Source organism: Suillus discolor (genome assembly GCF_016758755.1).
Source record: "Suillus discolor strain FC423 chromosome Unknown F5147scaffold_163, whole genome shotgun sequence".
Classification (NCBI taxonomy): Eukaryota; Fungi; Basidiomycota; class Agaricomycetes; order Boletales; family Suillaceae; genus Suillus; species Suillus discolor.
In genome coordinates this window covers 20,039-43,371 of record NW_024541410.1, presented here as the reverse complement: position 1 = coordinate 43,371, position 23,333 = coordinate 20,039, and the positions used below count along the sequence as shown (strand labels likewise).

The 23,333-nt window shown below is 45.8% G+C and overlaps 6 protein-coding genes across 6 annotated transcripts; 3 read left to right on the top strand and 3 right to left on the bottom strand.

Moving 5' to 3' along the window:
• Positions 1-1,427: 1,427 nt before the first annotated feature.
• On the top strand, positions 1,428-2,175 carry F5147DRAFT_781926 (uncharacterized protein; the record flags this gene model as incomplete). Its single annotated transcript, XM_041442719.1, has 3 exons — positions 1,428-1,562; positions 1,617-1,676; positions 1,735-2,175. The coding sequence occupies 3 exons, from the start codon at positions 1,428-1,430 to the stop codon at positions 2,173-2,175; spliced, it is 636 nt and encodes a 211-aa protein (XP_041284734.1).
• A 3,066-nt stretch (positions 2,176-5,241) lies between these two features.
• On the bottom strand, positions 5,242-6,773 carry F5147DRAFT_659422 (uncharacterized protein; the record flags this gene model as incomplete). Its single annotated transcript, XM_041434589.1, has 8 exons — positions 5,242-5,362; positions 5,416-5,570; positions 5,619-5,810; positions 5,859-5,997; positions 6,045-6,235; positions 6,283-6,391; positions 6,479-6,574; positions 6,622-6,773. The coding sequence occupies 8 exons, from the start codon at positions 6,771-6,773 to the stop codon at positions 5,242-5,244; spliced, it is 1,155 nt and encodes a 384-aa protein (XP_041284733.1).
• A 98-nt stretch (positions 6,774-6,871) lies between these two features.
• Positions 6,872-9,290, bottom strand: F5147DRAFT_659421 (SNF2 family N-terminal domain-containing protein; the record flags this gene model as incomplete). Its single annotated transcript, XM_041434588.1, has 9 exons — positions 6,872-6,960; positions 7,160-7,226; positions 7,272-7,336; positions 7,399-7,644; positions 8,164-8,414; positions 8,551-8,618; positions 8,666-8,958; positions 9,014-9,132; positions 9,166-9,290. The coding sequence occupies 9 exons, from the start codon at positions 9,288-9,290 to the stop codon at positions 6,872-6,874; spliced, it is 1,323 nt and encodes a 440-aa protein (XP_041284732.1).
• An 871-nt stretch (positions 9,291-10,161) lies between these two features.
• Positions 10,162-10,915, bottom strand: F5147DRAFT_748672 (uncharacterized protein; the record flags this gene model as incomplete). The annotated part of the gene is made up of 5 exons (XM_041440098.1): positions 10,162-10,236; positions 10,259-10,409; positions 10,440-10,471; positions 10,496-10,708; positions 10,787-10,915. 5 exons carry the CDS (start codon positions 10,913-10,915, stop codon positions 10,162-10,164), a joined length of 600 nt encoding a protein of 199 aa, XP_041284731.1.
• A 2,356-nt stretch (positions 10,916-13,271) lies between these two features.
• Positions 13,272-16,428, top strand: F5147DRAFT_781923 (uncharacterized protein; the record flags this gene model as incomplete). The annotated part of the gene is made up of 4 exons (XM_041442718.1): positions 13,272-13,469; positions 14,823-15,365; positions 15,616-15,927; positions 15,988-16,428. The coding sequence occupies 4 exons, from the start codon at positions 13,272-13,274 to the stop codon at positions 16,426-16,428; spliced, it is 1,494 nt and encodes a 497-aa protein (XP_041284730.1).
• Positions 16,429-19,779: 3,351 nt separating this feature from the next.
• F5147DRAFT_748671 (uncharacterized protein) lies at positions 19,780-20,348 on the top strand (the record flags this gene model as incomplete). Its single annotated transcript, XM_041440097.1, has 4 exons — positions 19,780-19,912; positions 19,985-20,004; positions 20,056-20,166; positions 20,217-20,348. 4 exons carry the CDS (start codon positions 19,780-19,782, stop codon positions 20,346-20,348), a joined length of 396 nt encoding a protein of 131 aa, XP_041284729.1.
• Positions 20,349-23,333: the final 2,985 nt, after the last annotated feature.

Genomic DNA, 23,333 nt, shown 5'->3' with positions numbered 1-23,333 from the left:
AGGGACGCGAAGCTCCTTTTTATTTCCAAGTGATTGTACAAGTCGTATCGGGACAGGAGATACTGACATCGATGCAGTCTCCTTCTTTAAAAATCCATTTCCACGAACCGTCGGTTTACCTCTTCGTCGTCATCACTACTCTCTTCTTTCTCAATCTTTCTGCGGATGGGCATCTTCTGTTTCTTTCTTCCCTGGGGTGGAAAGTGGTATCGTTGGCACGATGGCCCGTTTGGTGGCATTTGAAGCAGCGTCCTTCTTTGAGGTGTCTCTTTACTTCGGACTCGGAGAGCTGATCTATCTCCATGGCATCGCTTCTGCGGGGGGTGAAGTGGCGATCCCCGTACTTCTTCTTTTTATGCTGGTAGTGCGCGGGGTTTTCTCGTTTCTGTATGGCTCTCAACCTCTGGAAGGCGTTATCTAGGTTGATGCATGTTGCGATAACGGTTTCAAAGTCGTCTAGACTTTCTCCCGTATGGTAGAGGTTGTTGCGAAGTCCTACGTCAAGACCTTCGCGGAAGAACTCCACCTTGGTGACGTTCTCGGTTATTCCTGCTTTATGGGCTAGGAGGCGGTAGTTGGAGATATACGTATGGAGGTCTCCTTTCATTTCGAGGGCTCGTACTTTAGCCATGGCCGTCCCGGCGGGGTCTATAGCTCCAAAGGCTTCTTTGAATGCGACTTTGAATTCATCCCAGGTGCCGTACCCAATGAGATTTCCTGCGGTATTCTTTAGTTTGGCGTTCTGAGCGGTTTCCATGAAGTCTTCTTTCCAAGCGGCAGCATTGCCCTTGGTCATAAACGAGAGTGCGAAGATTACTTTCTTCTTGTCACTGTCGTAGATCTTATCGTTGATATCTAAATACGCATTACAGTTCAGCATGAACCTGTGCGATTCATCGCGATCTCCATCGAATTCGGGGGGAGAACCAATCTTGATTTCTATCTCTTTGGTAGTGGTCGCCATTGTATTTAACGGTGGTATCGGCGGTAGCGCGCCTAGGTTCAAAGCTCCGATCAAAGGAGTTAATGAAGTCGTGGTGTTCTGCTGACGTCGCAGGTGGCGGCGTCTATGGTAGGACTTTAATCTTTTGTTACGACTGGGGTATGTCGAGCTGTCTTAGTCTGAGTGGACTGAGATTCGGCGAGACAGACGTGGTTCTTCTCTCGAATGAGAGGTTCAAAGGTTTCTGGCTAAGGCAAGTATCGGCGACTTCCTTAGAATGGTGGTTCTTAGATAGCAAGGTTGGAGACCTTGCTAAAGGACTTGTTCCAGGTAAAACCCAGTAGATTAAAGTGGAGAACTACATGTGGTGCGCTATGTATCTATATAGCGAGAGTTCAAGCGGAGCTTGTAAATGCGTATCAAGATAGAAGGCGGACAGCCCGCTTGGTAAGTGATAAGAGATAAGGGATAAGAGATAGTAGCCATGGTGCGGACAGCCCGCTTGATAAGAGATGATTGGCTAGACATAGTGATGGTTACTGGTACGAAAGGTCAGCTTGGCGATGATATGAGTAAGGGTCTGAAAAGTGATTGGTCGCTCGTTAAGGGCCGTATCCATGTACCATTGTCCCGTAGCAAAGGAGAAACGAAGAGAATGAATGTACCGTAACAGAATGTAGTGTCGCCCTCATTCGCTTCCCCAACGTCCAATATCACGAGGTACATTGACCAGGTAATAAATTTTGTGTTTTGTCTATACAGCAGCATATCTGATGCAAATGTGATTTAAGCCGTCAGCAAACTCCTCACCAACACTTGACGAACTTCCGGATGGAACTGAGTTCCCGTCAGATACTGTAGGCTCGCATGATGTTGCTACCTTACCTTCCCCATATCTACCTCCTCAAGGTCACTCCGATCATGAAATCCTTACTCCAGTCGAGCTTTCCAGTGGAATTCAAGTACCTCCAGAAACCATCAACTCGCGTGATGCAGCTGCATCACCTTCCCCATCTCTTCCTCCTCAAAGCTCCTTTCATCCTCAAATAGTGACTGCTTCAGCTTCCACTCCGGTCCTGGCCTCGCCTCTGAAGTCATTTTGGAAGCGCTTTCCTATGTTCAATGGGTCTGCAGCATCTGTAGACTCCAGGTGGTGGAAATTCCCTCGCATTGGTAGCATCACATACGCAAGTCCTTTTCTCTATGAATATTGTCCTGAATTTGATCCCTAGGCAGCGCAGGCATCGGAATGCGGGACCTGATGATCCCCAGCATCAGTAGACTCATTGTTCATGTCTTCACGTCTTTTTTTTTGCTTCAGAGTTGGTCCGTTGGGGTCATAGACCCTATGTTGGACATTGTCTCGTCACAAGCTCCCTTTTGTCTTTTTATATTGGGTCGTTTCTTTTCTTGTTTTTAGCTTACTCATACTTCACGTCTTGTTATAGTTGTTACCCTTGGTTCTATTGCATTGTGCATCCCTTACCCAGCCGAGTTGATATAGGATAATCACTACTGCTGGGCATGTGTTCACGATCACAGATTATTTTACTTCGAAAGTTCAGTGTGGCAGAGGACTCCAAGCTAATGTAGAGCACACATGTAACATAACTACTACTCTAGGTACACAGCCTGGAAGTCTTTTCGATTGCAAACAGATGCTTGTTCCATCATCATAAGCCTAGTAATTTAGATCACTGGCAGTAAACAAAGAACTAAATGCATTCATTCCCTACTGGCCCAAAATTACTGTCCTGTCAGTGCGGACTCGACATTCGCTCTCGCGAACTGTGCTGCCCATTCTAGTATCCAGAACATCGCCATAAATATACATCACACTACTCTTCTAGGCTTCGATCAGTGGCTAAAATGCACGACTTGAGTCCTAGACGATCACAAATAAGAATTAGTACCACTACCATCAGAGAACCGATGAACAAATGAGAAGGTTATTTAAAGCAATATATAATACAGCATCACAACAATCTTCGTATATCTGCTGACCACTTCCACATGGGAATATTTGGCATTGTTGAGGAAAGAACAATTTGAAAGCACACCAGCTGAGGAACGATATTGGCTAAGTGATCTCTTTCATTTGAATGTGTCTAAGAAAACATAAACGGGCCCAGGTTCATGAAGTTTAATATGGACAGATACTGAGAGGGAAAAGAAAGGAGGTTGCGATCTGTGAAGGTGAAAGACACTGCGATGATGCTATTAGTAGTGCAGGTACATGTCGTTTGGTCCGCAGGTAATCTTGCAGTTAATTTGCTCGAGGGTTGAATTTTGTGCTAGACTCGAAACACTACAGGAAAAATCTAGAGATGAAGAAAAACGACAAAGTGTTCACTGATCAGCAATGATACATCAATTACCTGCCAAGATAACACTCGAGCCAAGCGAATCACAAGTCGCATGGTGAAAGCAACATTCAATATATTAAATTGTTGGCTGCTAGATATCAATTGGGGATCCGTGCGAAAAAGTGTTGCCTTTGTGGAGCAGCAGATGCGTTCAATACGTGAGCGACAGATCAACTTTTGTTCCGCTTTGACTTTTAACAACATCTGCTTGAAAATTTTAACTTTTGTCATTAATGGGACAATTTGTCAAGGTGTAATGAAAGCAAATATCTTCCAGAGGATGACGATATGCTCACCGCACGAGTAACAATTTATTCATATGCTGCTTGCACTTTTGATGCTATTCTCTTTAGATATCGAATTACTGGGAGTTGTATCCCACTTTGGATACCATCACAAGATGTTGTAGCCTTGCGCGGGCACTACATGTTTATATTATAGTGCTTTGACTCAGTACTTGACGGTAGTGGGCCATGGATCAGCCCGGTGAAGGTTCAATGATACAGCGAGGCACGAACAATGCTCCTGACTGTATCTATAATTGTTGTAAGGTCGTGCATTGCCTAGTCTGCTATACTTGAGACGACAAGTGCGTTCGACCCTAAAGGGGAAGCGAGTGCAGCAAGGATCTAGAGATATGCGCTGAAAGCGCTACTGGTTGGCCAATGCAAAGCGTGAGAAAGCGCAGGTGCGCGCAAGGCGCGGGAATGCGCGCGTGTATGGCGCGAAGCGTGGGAAAGCATGCGCGTGTATACAGATACGAGAGAGAGTAAGAGTGAGTTTGCTTAAGTGATGATATGATGTAAGACAAGAGAAGAGAGATGCGAGGTGTAAACAAATAGATTTCTTCTATGTTCTGCTAGGTGAATAGTGGGTAGTAACCAGTAAGTCCTCTGTCGTTCTGGTGGGAGAGTAAGTGAGTAAGTAAGTATGTACTGCTGGCGCTTAAGTATGGCGCCTAAGCGCTGTCATGCGGAGCCGAAGCACTACTGAGTAAGGTATGTAAAGATATATGTAAGTAAGGGTCCATGATAAAAATAAAGATGGAATGATCAGCAAATGTGAGAAATGGAAATATACGCACTAGGGAACTTGGTGGACAGTGGATGGATGCTTCCGGATGGCTGGCACTATAGGGCGCTACAGCGCGGGAAAGGTACGCGCGCATGGCGCGCGTTGCGCGGGAAAGCTGCGCCTCATATAGAGATAGCTGCAGGTAGCACACAGAGTGATGCTACAAGTTCATGCCATATTGCACAATGAGAGGCATGAGTCTCTACACCGGTATTTCACTTACCATTCCATGTATTTGTAGTAAGGTCTCCGAAGTAAAAACTTTCTGTCCTGTCATTAGCGCGAAGAGTGGAAAATACAGACATCATCATGATGCCACTGCATCTCTTGAATTCGCATCATCGGGCTTGAACGGTGCTATTAGCGTGAATGCTAGATAATGCGGAGGCCATCCACAGCAGACTTTCTTTCCTGTCGGTGGCGCGAAGACCAAAAATACAAACATCATCATAATGCCGCCATGTCTCTTGGATTCATACCATCGAACCTAAATGGCGCTATTAGCGTGAACGCTAGATAATGCAGAGCTCACCACAGTATCACTGCATTTTCCAGAACTAGCCTATCAATCACAATGAGGCTGATCTACCAACTGAAACCAGATAATTCTCATGAATCGCGATAATGAATTGCTATCGATTAGAGAAAGCAACCCTTCTAGAGACCCTCTCTTCGAGGTACTTCCGAGCAGTACCAGACATTTTCATTGACTTAGATAGGACCAGGGAATAAATTGACGCATATTGGCAAAATCAAATTCATCTGATACGAAGACACGACATATCATAATTATGGGTAATATAAGGCTATAGCGAGTGCATCACACAAGGAGGACGAGCAGGAAAAAATGGAAAGCATCTAGTCGGAGTCAAATGCGGTGTCCTCCATCTGCTGTCTCTGAGCAGCGAGAGCATTGACAGACATTTTGGAAATGACGTCTGGTGTCAAGTCCTCTCGATGGTTTCTTCCGAAAACTTTCCTGCACAGGACTAATTTAGCTAATAGAACGAATCACTGACACTGATAGCTTACCTAGTCCACCACTCGAGAAGTTGACTCATCCTCAATCGCGCAGCTGCACCCGGGGGGGCTTCAAAAAAGTCTACGATGTTGTTCCAGAAAACCAGGTAGTCAAAATCCCCGTCTACAGTACGCCAGGAAGTGATATTGGAAAGCGCGAATTGAATCTGAAGATTTCAGTTTCACAATTAGAACAAAGTATTGATGCTACTGACCTGACAAGCAGTATATGCAATCGCGCGAGGCGTCACCTTCCTCATGCCTATAATAGAGGCAATGCACGTCTTGACCTTGGCTTGATCTGACCGTCTCCGGGCGCGCCTGCAATTCTCAATGATATTGGCGCCATCGCCATCGCCATCCACTTTGTTGGCCGAGGAAGGGGATGTGAAAATGGCCTTGAACCCCTTCAATACAATGAGTTGTGAATCAGTTGCAAGAATTAGGTCACTCACCATAACCAATAACTTCGACTTCATGAGCCCGCGTTCCAAATTCTTAGTGTCAGCTTCATAATTCTCATACATGAATGTTGGCCACGAGTTTTCAGACACGATGAAAGAAGTCGTACGGTCACGAATGCCAGCCTTGACGCTAAACAAAATGTCAGCAACATGCGAGTGACAATGATCATTACATACGCTGAGTCCTCCCAATGCCATTCCGCCGGGCAGAGTAGTTGACCACATGCATCATTGACGAAACCTCGATGGTGTTTGTCGTCGGTCCTGATGAGTGTGGTCGGATGGCACTCGATATTTACCCATGAAGCAACAAGCTCCTTAAGGGTTCCTGTGTCGTCACCACGAGCAGAGTCTGCACCTCGCTTGAGCTATATCAAGAATGAGCGAAAAGTGTGATAAAGACGTTGGGAAAAACCTTTCTGAGCATGTCGTCTGACTCCTCGTGATCAAGACATGCTAGCTTATCGTGAAGCCATGGTAGTGCCTTGACGAGCTCGATGTAACCGCGTTGGAGACGGTCTTGCCTGTTCCATTTTATAATTAAGCATGGTGATATGAACATGAATAGTTACTCCGTAGTGGGGCTGCTGCTAGGCTCGCAATCTTCACACCGCCTGTCGTTTTCGGTGATCAAATCTTCTATAGGGGTGTAAAGGGCAATGATGCGACAGATTGCCTGTCCCTGTGAAACATAATAGGTTGTCTTTCTGTAGCAAGGTATTATTACTACTGTGAGCGAGAACATGCCTCGCACCTTTGCTTTATTGCCTTGTCCTGCTTCAAGATTTCAATTTCATCCATCAGAGTGGCGATCTTTCGCTTCGCCCTAGCATGCGGAGAGGTTTGGACACAGAGTGAGACGTCCAGAGTAGGGCACTGTCCCGAGTTGATATCAGATGTTGGCATATCGGCCCAAAGACGAGGTAGAAGTGCAAAAAAGTGGGAGAGCACGAGGCTTGTGAGGTCGTCTTATATATAATGTTTAACCTGAGTATGGCCGAAAGTTAGTCTTCATGAGTTTTGACGTGGTTCGGATCAACACAATTAACACCGGTACGCGAAACGAGCAGCTGCTCCTGAGCCTTTTTAGTGGCTGTTCACTAGTTGCAAACCGATCCCGGTGACGCTGAAGCGAGCATTTCCTGCTCACTTTCAGTTGGGATTACTACTACAGTCCAAAAACTCGATAGCGGAGGGGTCGCGCGCCAATGCTTCAAGTTGTGACCCGAGTTACAGGTGCTAGGTCAATTAGCGACCTAAATTGAGCCGAGTTCAAACTTAGTAGTACTTACGATGTTCAAAGCCGTTCTGCTTGGCTTTTTCTTCCACCTCCACATCTGGCCATTCCAGTGCAAGAGTCTACCAGAGTCAGTAATCGATGAAAGATATCACACTCAAACGCACATGATAAGTAGTTAATACAATGTCGTATTTCATCAAGTCAGTCTTCTTGCGAGGTTTGTTGGAGCCTCAATAGAAGAGAACGTGAGACTTGAATTCAATTGAAACTCATATACAATTCTGAACGTACCATGGTAATCTAGACACTTCAAATTGTTGGTGATCTTCATCTCGATCTCAAGCTTCCCTTGGTCCAGTAAGGCCAACAGAGCAACGATAAGGTTCGTCTTGCATATAGGGTCATTGGAGGGGTTGGCGACGACCACTGATATTATCTGCACCGTCTTCCCTAAGCCCATCTCATCGCTCAAACAGCCTCCCTTGTCCCCACATTTCTTGCATTCCAACACCCATGCAACGCCAATAACCTGGTGAGCTAACAAAGAAATACAGAAAGATATGTGTACATGAATGACACAGACAGATGTCACATGGATGCAAGTTGACATAACGTTTCCCACAGAATTTTTTGTAAGAAAAAGAGATTTCTAATCCAGACTTGTTGTTGGGAAAATATCTGCATGACATTGCTGGATGGTACATGGTATCAGCCAGCTCGTCTTGTAATTTCATAAAGCTATGTAATGTAACTTCAACGGTGAAGTAACTTGAATTGGGGAGAACCTAAGAAGTAAGGGTGTAAACAAGGGGGAGGAGAAACAAAACAACTTGGCTCTGTTCCGGTCAGAATATGCAACAGTAGTAGCGACTATATGGTCATGCCATAGGTGGGGAGAGTAGTCACTATGTTACTCGTCCTCTGAGCCGTCATCATGTGGCTGGGCTCGTGCCTTCTTTTTCCCTTTAGTCTTCCTTCTTCCCTTCGCACGTTCCGCCCTCATGTAAGCTTTGTAAAGACAGCTATGAAAGGTAAGTGCAGTGCCCTCTGGCATACCGACCTTGTTCTGGTAGAATCCAACATCAAACCCAGCTGTGGTTGGCAAATACAATATGCCACGATCCTTCAGTTTACTGGCGTATTGTAAGAGGTTCATTGCAGGATAGCGAGAATGGACACTGGTAAGGAAGTCCTTGATGATTTGCGGTGGTTTGTCATCGCTAGATTCTTCATCACTTTCCATGTAAAGGGCATATGTCCTTTTGAGTGGCTGGGGCCTCATGATCGGGTATTCCCTTGTTGTCTTCCTTCAGAGATTACCGTGTCACTGATGGCGGGTGAAACAGTGGATGTGATTGTGGATGATAGGAGAGATAATCTCGGTGGTGGTCCTCTGGAGCAGCGAGAGAGTTTGTCCCTGGACACGTGTCCAATCTGACTGACAGGCTCTGCTCGTCTGCCGCAGAAGATTCGGGGCTGCGTTTCACCGGCCTTTCTTTCAGTGTAGGCATCTACAAATTAATCTGTACAAATCACTTGCAAATATCAAATCACATACGGTGTTGATAATTTCAATCACAACTTTCTTCTTCCGCCTGCCAGAGCCCTGTTCTGTTCGCACCGCTTTGAACGCATCATCTATATCATATGATGTCAGAAGGTGATGGGGTGGGTCCTTGTGGTGGGCAACAGATAAACGCCAGGCCAAGTGTTCATACGTGGTTGGAACATCCATTGTAGCCTTGATGCGGTCGAAGATGTCTAGGCGACAATCCGATTCGGAGTATGACTGGTCCACACAGGTCACACTTTGGTTGCTATCCATGGTGTGTAGTGATATCCTGAACTTGACTAGCACGACATAAGTATCCTCACCGACTCAGCTGGAGACAAACTTTCAAATTACCTTTCTCGAGCTCCTGGAACTGCTGCGGTTGTGTGGAGAATCCTTCGATTGCCTGGGAGTCTGCCATGCCATCATAGAAACATTCAGCCTGCACGCATGTGGTTCGACATCTCCAAGTCCTGGTCGTTGACATCAGGGAGCTCCGAGCGCACTCTAGTAGATAGGCTGCATTTTGCACTCGCAGAGCCTGAGAGCGCTGCTTTGCACGAGTTCTTGAAGATATGTTTGGAGAGAAATTTTCAGGAACTTGACTGCTACTAGACCGCAGTTCAGACATGGCGGGAAATTTGATCTATGTGACAACTGCACTCTGGTCACCTATTTAAGTTGTGAGTCGCGACAAACGCTGACCCACCGTGACGACTAGTCACATGTTGATGATATTCTGAAAGTCAACAGATTCATCCGGACATATCTCAGCAGAGAAAGAACTCACTGTGACTGTCTCGGAGGTGAATATACTAGGGCAAACAATGTTCGCATCCCCGGCCATCGGGACCAACTCGGATCAGCGTCCGACTTAGCATAGTAAGGGACGGTTGGGAATTTGATAACTCTAATAGCATAACACCGTGACCGCCAGCATGACCTGAGAGATTTGGCCTGTCTGAGAAAGCCTGAACGTCTGAGTCAAATGCGGGCCAAAGTTTGGGACACAGCACTCCCAGTGGAGTTTAAATCCACGCTCCTACCCAGCGGACGTTTCGAGGGTGGGGGTCCCAGTCCTAGTCACGGTACAGCTAGATAGTTTGAGTATTCACCAAAACAAACCTGGTCATAATGTCGATCCCTGAGGTTCCTCTGTTAGAGTTAGTAGTAGTGATGGCTTCTGATGAACGAAATGGATTTGCGATGCAGCGCACCATGATAACAATCACTCGAAAAACTGGGTGAGGCAATAAAGCCGAACTACTAGTAGGCTCGGCAGTTACTAGTAGTAGTGACACCCGACAATAGTACAATTGATATGCCAAGCCTGACTCGGAGATAAGTCGAAGTCGCAGTAGTAAACAGAAGTCACAATGCCATCACTCACACTGCGGAAACTGAGATTTAGAACAGACCGGAATAGTATCAGAGTAGGCAAGGAGTGGTTTTCGTATTGTATTTCTCGTCGTACAACCCGCGATACCAGCACACTCCTACACCTAATTCCACGCTTCCGAGTATACCTTGTCTGGACGTCTGCTGTTCCGGCCCTTGCAGTCTATCTTCCCACAATCCTGACACGCATTCATACAAAACATGTCCGCCCTTGCAGCAGTGTCGAGTTCGCTTCTGCGAGGGCTCTAGGATTGCAACTTCACTCATCTCTCCATAACCATACGCTCGTTTAAGTCCATTTTGCTCACTTGGTGTGTGCGGCTGAGAAACTGGTGGAGGTGGAGCACTTTGACTTTAGGGGTGCTGATGGTAATATGAGTACCCGGGATAGGCATACAATACAGACGGGCCTGGCTGTCCGAAAGCAAATTGTTGTACCTGCGGCGGAGCCTGTGCCTGTGCACGAGGTTGAGGCTGTGGCTGTACGGACGTGGACACTGATGCAGCAGGACGGTCAGGTGTAGCACCACCAAGAGTAGATGTCGAGGGTCGAGGCATAGAGGGATGAATCTGGGTTGATGTGCCAGGTTCTGGAGCACTAGAGTCCACTCCCCATGCATTGCTGAACTCGCCTATAGCATCCCACTTGTGCTATTAGCAGACAAGAGGCAGAAGGCGGATAGATGCATACTTGGTTATTGTTGTCGACCGAAAGATATCAGCACCCACACCACCATCATCAACATCATATTCCTGATCTTGTTCCCTTTTCTCATCTGGAGGTGGGTTTTGGACAGCGTTGATGATATTGAGAATGTTGTCCTTCGGCATCCCGACTTTGAGACAGGCTTTTACCATGTTCCAAGCGTTTTGGGGACACCAACAGCATGCCAATTCCAAACATTGTTTCCAGGGCCCAGATCGGCGTCACCCTGCAACAACCGCGCTGGAAACTCTTCTCTTAGCCTCAACTTAGCCTCACGGGAAGTCCCTGCATAACAGACACGTCTGTGCTGGCCAATTTGCGTCCTTCAGGAGTCGTGCTAGCGATACACGATACACTTTTGTATGCATACTCGCATCCAATGATGAAGAAGGGTTTGTCGAGGTCGTAAACCTTAACTGGGCTGCTACGGATGCGGGCTCGGTTTTGGAGAGTGCTCCCGCACACGGTCCAATGAATGCCAGCGAGAACAAGAGGTAACAGGTCCCAATATAAGAATCGATGCTCGGAGTGCATGACTCGGGGAGTTGTCCGAGGCGCAATCAATAATAAATACAGTCGTTTGCATAATGGTTTAGACAACCAAACTACACTGCTGATATGTTTGGTCATGTTTTCAGTACAAACATGTGACATGTGACACGCTACAAACCGTCTGGCATCATGATGTTCTGGATTCTTCAAGTCATTGTCACCGAGCGAAGGATCACAATTCCATCAATAGGTACGTGCATTTCATGATGCCAGATGATAACGTTCTCGCAGCTGCATAGACATTGCTGCAGGCATCGTCGAGGGTGTGAAATGGCAAACCAGTGTCACATTGTCACACTTTGGTCCTGTTAAACAGAAGCAAATACAGTATGAAATTGTCTAAACCATTACAACGGTCGGCAAAGTCGGGAACTGGCGTGTCCGCAGCCTTACGATAATCAACAATGAACGACTTTGTCCAAACCGGCCAAAATTAAGGCCTGGTCTGGTCTATATCGTGAACACATGCCCGTCCTTATGTAACTAAACGAACAACAGTTTGGTAAATTCATCTTTCCTCGACTGTGACAATGTCAAATGTTCTGATGTCAAAGCCGTCAGCAGATTGCTAAGATTGTTGCAGCGTCGAGGCTCTGAACTTCAAAAGCTGCCAGTGAGCTGACCAGTACTAAAGTCGAGTTGTCCGAATTTCGGACTCACGGCCCATAGCACCGACTCGATTGACTCTCGGAGTCAATGCCATCCTTATCGATTGCAAGAAGTTCAAGTTATCAATCTCAGATGCTTTCAGTTGAGTCTGGGCTCACTCCGAGTCAGCCTTGATGATCAATTGAAAGGTTGATCAGTGCACGGCCGCCTCATGGTAGGCTACTCACTCTTAGACTCGTTTCAAAGCTGAGTACATGAACAGGTCATTCTCGACATTCATCGTCAGGTACAATGTCACGCTTTCCGGATGACTCAGAATGCCATGGTGATCGTGAAGGAGGTTCTCACTGGCAGAACACATCCCTGACGCAGTCAAATCGCCTGGGTATGATTGACTTAACCACTGCGCCGCCTGGTGTGACCTACCCTTTTCAACCACCTTTATTTGGATCTCATCAACAGACTCTGAATCGGGAGGTTGAGCAAACTTGAAACACTCTCCAGGCGGGAGTCATGGTGATGCTCATCTAAAGTTTTCTCAGAGTCGCTTTAGTGATCCAACATAGCAGCAGCAGCAGCAGCTCAACTCGGAGAGAGCTCACAATAACCTGGACCCCGTGATTCATCCCTCCTCCAACGATGCTGAGTCCTCTAGAGTGTGTCAGAACGTCACGGTAGTCCACCCAGTAAGTCGTGATAATCAATTGTTCAACTACGATGTTCGAATATTTGCAGATCAAACGTGACTTAATGACCCACGGAATTTTCGCCTCCCTCAGACGGTCCAGTCACAACGAGCCGCAGCCTGCCCCATCAAACCACCAGTCCCCCTTGTATGATGTCAATCCTTGGCCCGACCTGTACAAAGGTGGCCCCCAGTCCCAATTCATATGCTGATTCCTTCTACTCTGAACCACTACCACCCCCACCATTGGATCAGGCCAACCTCCCTGCAAATTCAGTCCCAGCGGTCAGCTGGGTACATGGTCTCTTTGACCATTTCCCGTCTGAACCACAGCCTGAGGCCAGCTACCAGGAAGTGGGACCCTCCCGCAGCGTTCTGAATCTCGATATCTCACAATGACTCTCATTCGATGATGAGACGGCATATACATGCATATCGACTGCCCTGCGCCTCCTCACGTCCCATTCGACATAAGCCTTACTAAAAAACTCGGCCCTCGAGGGGTCCTCCACGCCGCAACCCCAACCACTGGGAAAATGACATGTTAGAAGCCATGAGATGCTCAATATTCAACAGGGCGTTTTTGCCCAAGCCGGACCAACTTGTCGAAATGGCGCAAAAAAGTTTAGATTTGTCATCCGGTAACAGCAGCCCAATGGTTCATGACAGCAGAAGGGCAGGTGGGGGTAATCAAAATTTCGGAGGTCCTTGAAAATCTCAGAGATGATATAAAGGAGCTCACGAGGGCTTGGGTGGTTCCGGGATACCAAATTCCCCTCTACACCCAGACTGCACCGATGATTCAGTTGTTCATCGAGGAGCTCGTCAAAGAGTATAGGTATCTTAAAGGAGCTATTAACGTGAGTGTTTGGGACCCCTTAATTTTATTTCTATTTCTCAGTGATACATTACTAGGTGCAGGGAATGATGGTTACCTACCATTCGGGCATCAAGCAATCATAAGTTTTGTCAAGCATTTATTGTTTCATGACCGCCAATACTGGCGATACCTTAGCCCAACGAAAAATCTTGGGCCCCTTCTTGCATACACGAGCACACTCCACACTTGGGCATTGGATTAAATGTCTACTGGACGTTTCTCTCCCCTCGAATTTGATGTCATTACGAAGCAGTCTACATACAACAGTGTTTGTCCAGCTCTTCGAAACATTAACTGACGAGGAACGTAATGCACTGAACACATATATCATGGCATGGGCTTGAGTAGCTAGTGAGTTAGTAGTACATACATCGAAATGGATCAAGTTCACTATCACAACTAGTAGGAATGGTATCTTCACTACTAACATTGCTCACTCAGGAGGGGCGATCGAAAGTCCATGTCTACTAGACCCGCGTCTACTTGTCCAGCAATGCACATGATAATAATACAAGCAGTCCACTCACCTGCGGACGGTCCATTTTGATTTGTTACAACTACAAACAATTGTAAACTATGTTCGCCATCTCCCTTTCGTTGTTCGACACTGACCATAATGTTCTAATATCCCGACCATTCCGCACTCTCAATAGTGCAGTTTATGGCTGACCATGCGCAAATACATCCGTGTGAAGGTCGAGCACCGCCCGTCGCAGAGTTAGACCATGCGAGCCATTGAACATCGTCACGTATGCGGCTCTCAGTGGAAACTGCCTGCGGTTCAGTGTACAATTAGACCTCGGCGGATTGAAAGAGAAAGTGATGCGCAGGAGACAGTGAATCTCACCTGTCTCAATGCCCATGATGTTGCCGGTGCAGCTCGACGCCATGGTAAGTTGAAGATTAGGAACATTGGAACTCTGCACGCCATAAAGAATGGAGCAAGAAAGGGGTCAAGCAATCGATCAAGCCGGGATGGAGAGATTCCATAACGTGTGCACTCAGGCTCAAGTGGAGCCCGCACATGGCGTCGACACCATATTGGAAATTGCTCCATTCTTATAATATGTAGAAGAGACACCCCCAACGGGCCGCAGTCGACGATAGTCTGGAATAGTCGACTAGAGCTACCGGGGCAAGCACAGATGGTTGGACGCTCTGTGATGAGTTCGCGAATTGCAGGACGATCATGAGAACTCGGAGGAAGTTGCTGTTCTCGAAGCCAATGAAAGAGATCTTCAAGCCAGAGCACATCAAGCACTCACTGCTGTTGCGGCATCGTTGTGAGTCTATCTTGTTGTAAAGTTGATTTTAGTAATTGATCACTTCACAGGATTTCGGAGATTGGGATGGAGACGCCGACGGGAAGCCCTGGGCCAGAGACATAAGAGCACTTTGTTCGGCTCGAGACATTGATTTTGACCCCTGCACAGTGGATGAATCGGAGGCAGCCACGGAGAACGCCCTAACAGAAGATATTATTACTGCTGGTGTCCTGGAAGATACAAAATTTTCAGCGTTGAAACTCACAAAAGCTAGTGTCGCGACCGGCTACGACTTGGATGACTCACTTACAGGCTACACATCGCCAACCTCCTCCCGTTCCGCGTCACCCACGCCCTCTGAGCTCGACGAGATGGAGAAAGATCCTACTTTATGTGTTGGAGTCAAGAAAATTCCACGACCTGTGTACCTTGCGCAACTAGGCGAGATGGTCCGGAACACTAGAGTGAAGCCCGGCGAAGAGAGTCAGGAAGACTTTTGTATTAGCCTTGACGAACCATCCCAGGAGCAGGATTTGTTGCGCACACAGTTACTGAATGAAATTTATTGTCGCAAGCAAGAGGAGGGAAAATATAAAATGGGACATACTCATGTAAATCTGCGAATCGTGAATCGTACAAATTCATGCACGATGTACTGATTGGAATTTGGGAGGGAGTGCCGTTGGGTGCCATGGCCCGTGGTGGCCTAAACTGAATTACACAGTGTCAATTTCAAACTCCGATGGCCTATAGTTCATGATCCACGACCACTAAACAATGCAAACACATACTCCTCCAAGCTCTATTGGCCATGCCCGTCAGGGTAGTGATGAATCTTGTCGAAGCTCACAACAGCTCCAGGATTCATGCAACTCACGTCTCGGACGGAAGCACAGCAGAATCTCACCATCTGACTCAATGACATCCAACTCGTCATCCAAACATCGACGATTATCATCATCCAAAGATATATCAGACCTCATCACCGCAATACCCAAACCTCCTGCAATCACCAAGCAACTATCTCGATATGTCCTTCATGCACAACAGAAGTTCACGCCATATGAGAAGCTGCATGGTCGCTTGCCCAATGCACTAGAGCTTCGCTACACTGATAGGTTTTGCGGGAGGTACCCTGGCGAGACCAATATGAGTCTAGCAGATGTCCAAGTGGTATGTTAGCTTGATTTTAATTAAACGCTCAGTACTTATTGACAAGCAATCATATGTCAGGGCAAAGACGTCCTCGAGCGTGGTGTTGTGCTCCTATCTAAGGAGACTGTTGCTCAAATTATTGTCGCCAAGCGGGCTGCTTGTGAATCTATGCGCTTGCGCGCTATGACAATGGCTTGGAAAATCCAGGCCTCATCGGAACACTCCAAGCTTCTTGAATTGATTTTCAAGGACGAAGCTAAAAAATTTGCCGATCGCGCTGCAGCAGTTTCCTTTATGGAAACACTTGTTCCACAGGACAAGCAAGAGCTTGAGTCTACTGTAGACTTCCACGTTGGTGCATACAGTCACGACCTCACATCACTTGCTGTTGGTGACCTACAACTTGAACAAATCGAGGACCTTGCATGCAACTTGCCTGAGAAAGGCAAGTCGCATCATCATCATGATGTGAGAAGGAATTTTTCGGAGTCTGAGTCAGAATTCGAATGGGATGGTTGAGGTTAGGCAATTATCATCCTGTTTTCTTTTGTCTACAAATACTGATCGCGATAAAGTAGAAGTCATTCTGTAAATACTCACACTACCTACATGACTGCCACACACAATATCTGGAAGAAGATTATAGCCTTAGCCAATGAAGTTGGAAATGCATGTATCTTGTGACTGTAAATTGGCAACTTCACCGACTGAAAATGATCTGATTGGCTGCATCAAGATAAGAGTCATACATACGGGAATTTTATGTACGCCTTTGGCTCGCATATTTCTGTAAGCTCCAGGACGTTGATCTTATCTGTCCCACAATATGTCTCCACTGAAATATTGTAGGATCGACTCCTACTACATCGTTCAATGACATCCCTCCCATTCTAGCTGATATTTTGGGTGTGAGCGGCGCTTCGTCATGTAGCTTATCCTTCAGACGTCCTGGATCAGGTCCAACAGGAAGTACCCCATCTACGCCATCCCTCACCAATCCGCCTGCAAACCGGCGTCTCAACTCTTTATGTTTGCCCTCGCAGGCTGCATCGCCACTTGCGCAGTCACATATGCCAATACCAAACATCATGATACCATCTATGACGTCAACGAGTGACATTGGATGCCAGGGGACGAATGTATGATGTTGGTCATGGCAAGGATGATGCAGAGAAGGGGCCTGGTAACAAGAGGAAGAAAGAGAAAGTAAATTTGCATCCTTCAGCACCATCATGATCCCGCTGACTATGATATACTGGTTAGTTTTAAATGCGTGATGCAACGACAGGAGAACTTCTCAGGTATAACGCTGATGACGATGAGATCACTCTGGGAGAAATGGTCAGGCAGGAGCGATTTGGAGCCGGAATGGCAGACCAAAAGAATTTGGATGCCCAATTTGCAAAGGCTATCATGGGAGATGGCAAGTTTCAGGTGCGGAAGTTCTAACAACTTCTGTGCTCCTCGCACACAAGCCTACCTCTCTTGTACACTAAATGAGGAACTTTTAGATGGACATTGTCTCATCGTACCTATACAATATTACCTTACAATGCTGGAGGCTGATGATGATGTCTGGGACGAAGTGCGGATGCGTAACCACCACTTTCTACATACAAGCATACTGACACATCCCATAGAGTTTCATGAAAAGTGTTGTCTTCTTAGATAGATGATCTATAGATAAACACCTACAAAATCAAAAATCTCCACGGTCAGTGATTCAGACAAATACCAATGACTGATAACGTGGTTGTTCGTGGGTGGCTGTTTACACTTCCCCAAGCTATGTTCAGACAAAAGTACTTCCTGTGAGGTCAGTAGCAATACCAGTCAATCCAACAGTATGGACGCAATAGAAAATAAAATAAACAGAATGTAGTCAGCCCAACGGTATGGTGATGACAAAAAGAAATTGATTCACTCCAACGGTATGGCAGTGTTTAGAGAACAGAGAAAAGTCAGCCCAACAGTATGGTACTGATAAAAAAAAGAAATAGATTGATAAGAGAAACCCTTCCTTCAGTAACAATGCTTCTTGTAATAAATTTACTACAGAAAGTCGTGCGAAATTATAGCAATCACCCCCTCAGCACAAACAGGTAGAATCAAAGGTCAGGACTAATCAGTGATCAGTAGAACTCTTAGTTCACTATTGAACCTGCTGCCAAGGAACTCACGATGAGTATTAAACAGAATCAGGAACGGACGTCCTTGGATTTCAGTACCAAGTCCCCTATTCAACAACTAAAGTCTAGCAGACAAAGAAAACCCTGGCTCAGTATCACTACTCAGATGAGTGAGGTCAAGCGTCACTATCAACTTCTGAAGTCTTCCCACTAAGCCGGTGCTTAGATGGACGTAAAGACAACACAAAGATCTTGAAACAAATTCAGACAATAACACTGAGACGTGAATGAACTGAACAGAAAAAGAGACAAATGAAAAGAAACAAACAAACAAAGAAACAGAAAAAGAAAGAGAGAAAGAAGAAAGAAAAGAAAAGAAAAGAAAAGAAAAGAAAAGAAAAGAAAAGAAAAGAAAAGAAAAGAAAAGAAAAGAAAAGAAAAGAAAGAGACTAGAGGTTCACCAGTAGAAAATCAAAGAAAAAGTTTGCTCACTGTTGAGCACAGTGAGCTCAAGATATTTCACAGTTGTTGACGATGAGCTAAAGGTATTGCTGGATGTTGCTTACAATGACCTCTCAGTTAGTTGCTTAACAGCTCTTGTCACTGTTGTTGATACTGATCACACTTCACACTCAAATTTATTTTGTGGGGCTTAAAAGTTCCCTATATGCATCCTTTTATTGGCAAAAAGTGGGGTCTTATATAGATAAATTATGGTGGCTGTGTTACTATTTCCCACGTTCTAAGGGGAATAGGCTTAGTCAGATTGTACCAATACTATTTACTGTAGTCATGTGCTTTATAATTTGTGTCATCAAGCTTTAGTCATCTCAAAAGGTTGCTTTGTCATGATTTGGTTTAGGGTCATAGGTCACCTGACTGTTAGAGTCATATAACTTAGTATCATGTGACAAATATTAAGTAACAGACTGATTATGTTATTTGTTGGTGTCTTGTTATGATGTTGCTTTATTGACCGTAGAAATGACGCGAGCCGTGTATTTAGAGTGTTAAGAAAGTTCCCACAAGGCAACTGATGCAAGAACTATTTTACACTGTTATTTGACATGTGTGGGATTCAGTCTGAGTCATTGTTATTGCTGACTAAGCAGAATTTTACCGCAAAATTAAATATACAAGAATATTCAGCCTATCTGAGTCTGTCTGAGAAATGAAAATACTATCTGAACTGCAGTCTGAACCATAAAGTAAAGGAAGATTGTTCATAATGATTTCTAGGGTATCGGGCTCGTGAGAGACCATTAGTCATCCATGCACCGAACCGGTTTGGTGCAGGTCAGCGTTATGCGCATGTTCGCAATCACATCCAAGTGCGCATCAAGCTTTTCATGGCAGTATCTTATGATTGACTGTCACACAGTCGACACCCAGATGATCTTTACAAGAATGGAATTCAACGCTCAAGCTTTATACCCGCCATAGAGCTTCTCAAATCGCGCTTTGAAGTGACGGACTTAGACTCAGGAACTGGTGTGTATCTAGTCATACTCTTCCGATGTATGTATGATCTTACAATTATCATGCACAGACTACAGACAGATACCATGCGCCCTCTCCCACGTATCCACTAACACCAGAGAATAAAGCCGAGATAGACAAAATCTTTAATTCACTGACATGTCCAACTCCTACCGCTGCACTTCAAGATCCTGTTATTGAGAACCACCCAATAACGACGTGGGGCCGCACACTTTGTGTTCTGCTTTCGACGTCAAAGGTCATGCGATTCTCATTTGAGGAAATTTGTGGCCGTCCGTTGAGTGCCGCTGATTACTTGGAGGTGACGAAGCAGTTTGGTACTCTGTTTATCACAGACATGCCGAAAATGGGGATGGACAGGAAGGATATGGTATGTTTCTCCCATTCGTAGATCCTTGCAGCATTAACCATCATTCTACAGGCAAGGTGATTTATCACATTCATAGATGCATGCTACGAATCTAAGGCAAGCTCATGTATTTCATGCTTATGATCGATAATCTAACGACTGGCGTAGACAAGGATTTTTGTATCGTCAGAAGTACCCATATACCAGATCTTTTCGGATGATTCAGCGGGCTCAGGGAACAGCATCTCAGATCACATGCGGAGTGTGATGGATGATCTGGTACGTTTCCTTTCTTCAATTCTTCTTATGACATCTCAATTTCTGTAAAGGGCCTATCTCCGGAAGTTGTGGGCTCAAGCTTGATGTTCTCAGGCAACGAGGAAATATTTGCATTTGTGCAGGCTTGCTTGCAGCTGGTGCAGATGGGGAGCAGAGAATGGGCAGAGACAGCTTCTCAATAACAAGGACACGTAGATGCCTACGCGCTCCCTGGTACATAAGTATTATATATATTGCTGATTTTTCTTCTATATGCAAACTCATTCTAATATCTCCATCTGCAAATCCACTTGTTTACATCGTCACTGTAAGCATTTCTTATTATGATGTGACCGCGATATGCTGACTCCCTTATGATTGTTCACAGGCTTTCTTGCACCGATATATACAAGTTCACCTCAGGCAGCACTTCTCGGTGCCTATAAAGGGTCTAAGAGACCCAGTTTTTATGTTATGGGAAACTAGTCTCTGAGACCCACCCTCCCGCCATCTAATTATAGTTCATGCTCCCGCATTCCCTCGCGGGCCTCCTGCACCTCCCTACGAGCCTCTGTTAACCAATTTCAAACCTCCTGTGCTCCTCTCATACCTCCCACCTTACCTCTGGGTACACCTCCTCAATGTCCTCGTACAGGTATTTCAAGTCTTCTATTTCTTATGTGGTGAGTCGCTAGCTAGTGCTACACACTCTCACACTTCACTATTCCTGTGATGCTAACAGGCAGGTGTCACATCTCTATCCCATCCTCTCACACATCTCATCCTCTTGCACCTCCATCTCATCCTCTTGCACCTCTGTCTGATCTTCTTGCACCTCTGTCCAATCCTCTCGCACCTCCATCTCATCCTCTCACACCTCCGTCTGATCTTCTTGCACCTCTGTCTCATCCTCTCACACCTCCGTCTCATCCTCTTGCAATCCTCTTGCATCTCCACCTCATCCTCTTACAACCCTCTTGCACCTCTGTCCTATGATACTATCCTCTCGCAACCCTCTCACACCCCCATTCAATCCTCTCACATCGCCATCCAATCCTCTCGCAGCTCTGTTCTATCCTCTCGCACATCCATCCCATACTTTCGCACCAGAGAATGAAGGCCTCCAGTTTGGGTGTAGTTATTTTGATGTGGTCTGCTGTGGTCGTGACACAGCACTGGCACTGCCTATGGACAATTACAGTGTACGACGTCTAATTCTGTCAGGATGAAAAGGAACACTGTTAGAATATCAATTATTACGATAAAATATACCTAAATTATATGGACAGTGCGACAGTTGAAGTGGTGAGGTTTGATGTGGCATGAATGAAGTTTGACACGGCATGGATGAGGTTTGATGCAGCACTGATGCGCATGTGACGTGGCACTGACACACTATGTGCTATGGTTGATGTGGCACTGATAGTAGGCCTTGACGTGGCATAGAGTGTGGATGTTGATATTAGTACAGAGACTGCAAAGATGTTTGGGAGAACTTGTCATGGTGTGCATGGTGCTTGACCCAGCCTAAACGAGGCTTTTGACATGCCATGGTTGGGGCTTGACATGGTGGTGTAGAGTATAGCGAGCGGATCAAATTTGACAGGGTGAGGTCGAGGCTTTTGAGTTCTTAAGCAGGCTAATATTTGTAAAAGAAACATACCACTGGTACATCATCTAGCAGCTCCTTCTTCGCGAGCTCCACTATATCAAGGGCACTACATATGCCGTGTTAATGCAAGGCTTTTGGGAGGACGCGGTTCCACAGGACAAAGTTCAAGAAGAAGCTTAGGAGGTGTGGTGCGTTAACAAGGTTCCTCTCCGACCTATGAGAGATACTCCGATAAGAAACACGTTAAAAGTCATTATTGAGAAACAGACCAGATGAGGCCTTGTTCATGCATGTAAGATGGTAGGGAAATTGTCACCAACTTCTCCGGGTCATTCAAGAACACGATCAGCTTCTCCTCGCATTGTTCTTCCAGATCAGATTTGCATCCCTGTAAACCTAGCTTCGAAGCTTCGGAGGCAGGTGTTGACTCAGTGTGTCATTGAGGGCTGTTAGCAACTCAGTGAAGAGTGGTTGACAAGTTGTGATAGGTTATTGAGTTCAATATGTACCATGATACATTTTGGTCTAGTAGTACTAGGACTACTATAGTAGCTAGTATTGGCCGTTGCAATAAACTGCACTTTGCACAAAAAGTGTCATGTTCCAGTCTGAGGTCATTTCCCTCACAAAAGTAGTACTTTATGGTGTCTTTCAATATGCAGGGACTACTGTGCTGTTATTTTGGATCACTCAAGGTGCTGCTATCATCAATATTCAGTCCACAATCAATGTTTTATGTTTCAGTACGAGTTTTATTCGTCATCTGATTGGCTACTGCCAGTGAACGTTTGAACGCATCCACTGAGTCGACCTCACATCACATGACTTCGTGTACAAGCGGCAGAACTGCATTCTCCTTTTGAGTCTTTGTGCGAGCCATTGTAGCGGTCAGTGCATATGAATCCTGTCTTTCTGTCATCGCTTACTCCTCCATCTTCCAACAGACAGTATTGTCAAACTTTCATGCCTTCCTGTGATGAACTTAATCTGGTGCATTTAAAAAAAATCTATTTACACCGCTTGCTATTATTTGACCATCTCATGATACCAGTGCATCACCTCGTCTTTGAACTGCTCACCTTATGCCAATGGTGCCATGGCTGTGTCCTGCTCTCAGCTAGTGCGTGATCTCATCTTTGACATGCCTTGTCCTTGCTCATTCTCACTTGTCATCCCTCATTCTTGCTCATTCTTGCTTGTCCTTGTGAGCCTCTACAACCACCCGAATGACTTGTATCATATCGTTTCTCCGGCTCTGGGTGCAAGCTCTTCTGAGAGCTTGAACATAATTGTAGACTCAAACACTCGGCCTGAAGACCCACCAGACGAATACTGCTAGTACAAGGGTATGTTTTTGTTGGTATTTGCAGACTGGTTCACATATTCTGTAGCTGAGGCTTCTGCTGCCACTTGCAGTCAGGCCTTAAATCAACACTTACAGCCTCCACACAAGCACCATTGCGAGCCTCAATTTCAACCCTCGCGAGCCTCCTTTCAACCCTCACAAGCCCTCATCCACCTTCATGATCCTTACAGAAAACCTCACCAACCTCTCATTCACCCTCGCGAGCCTTGA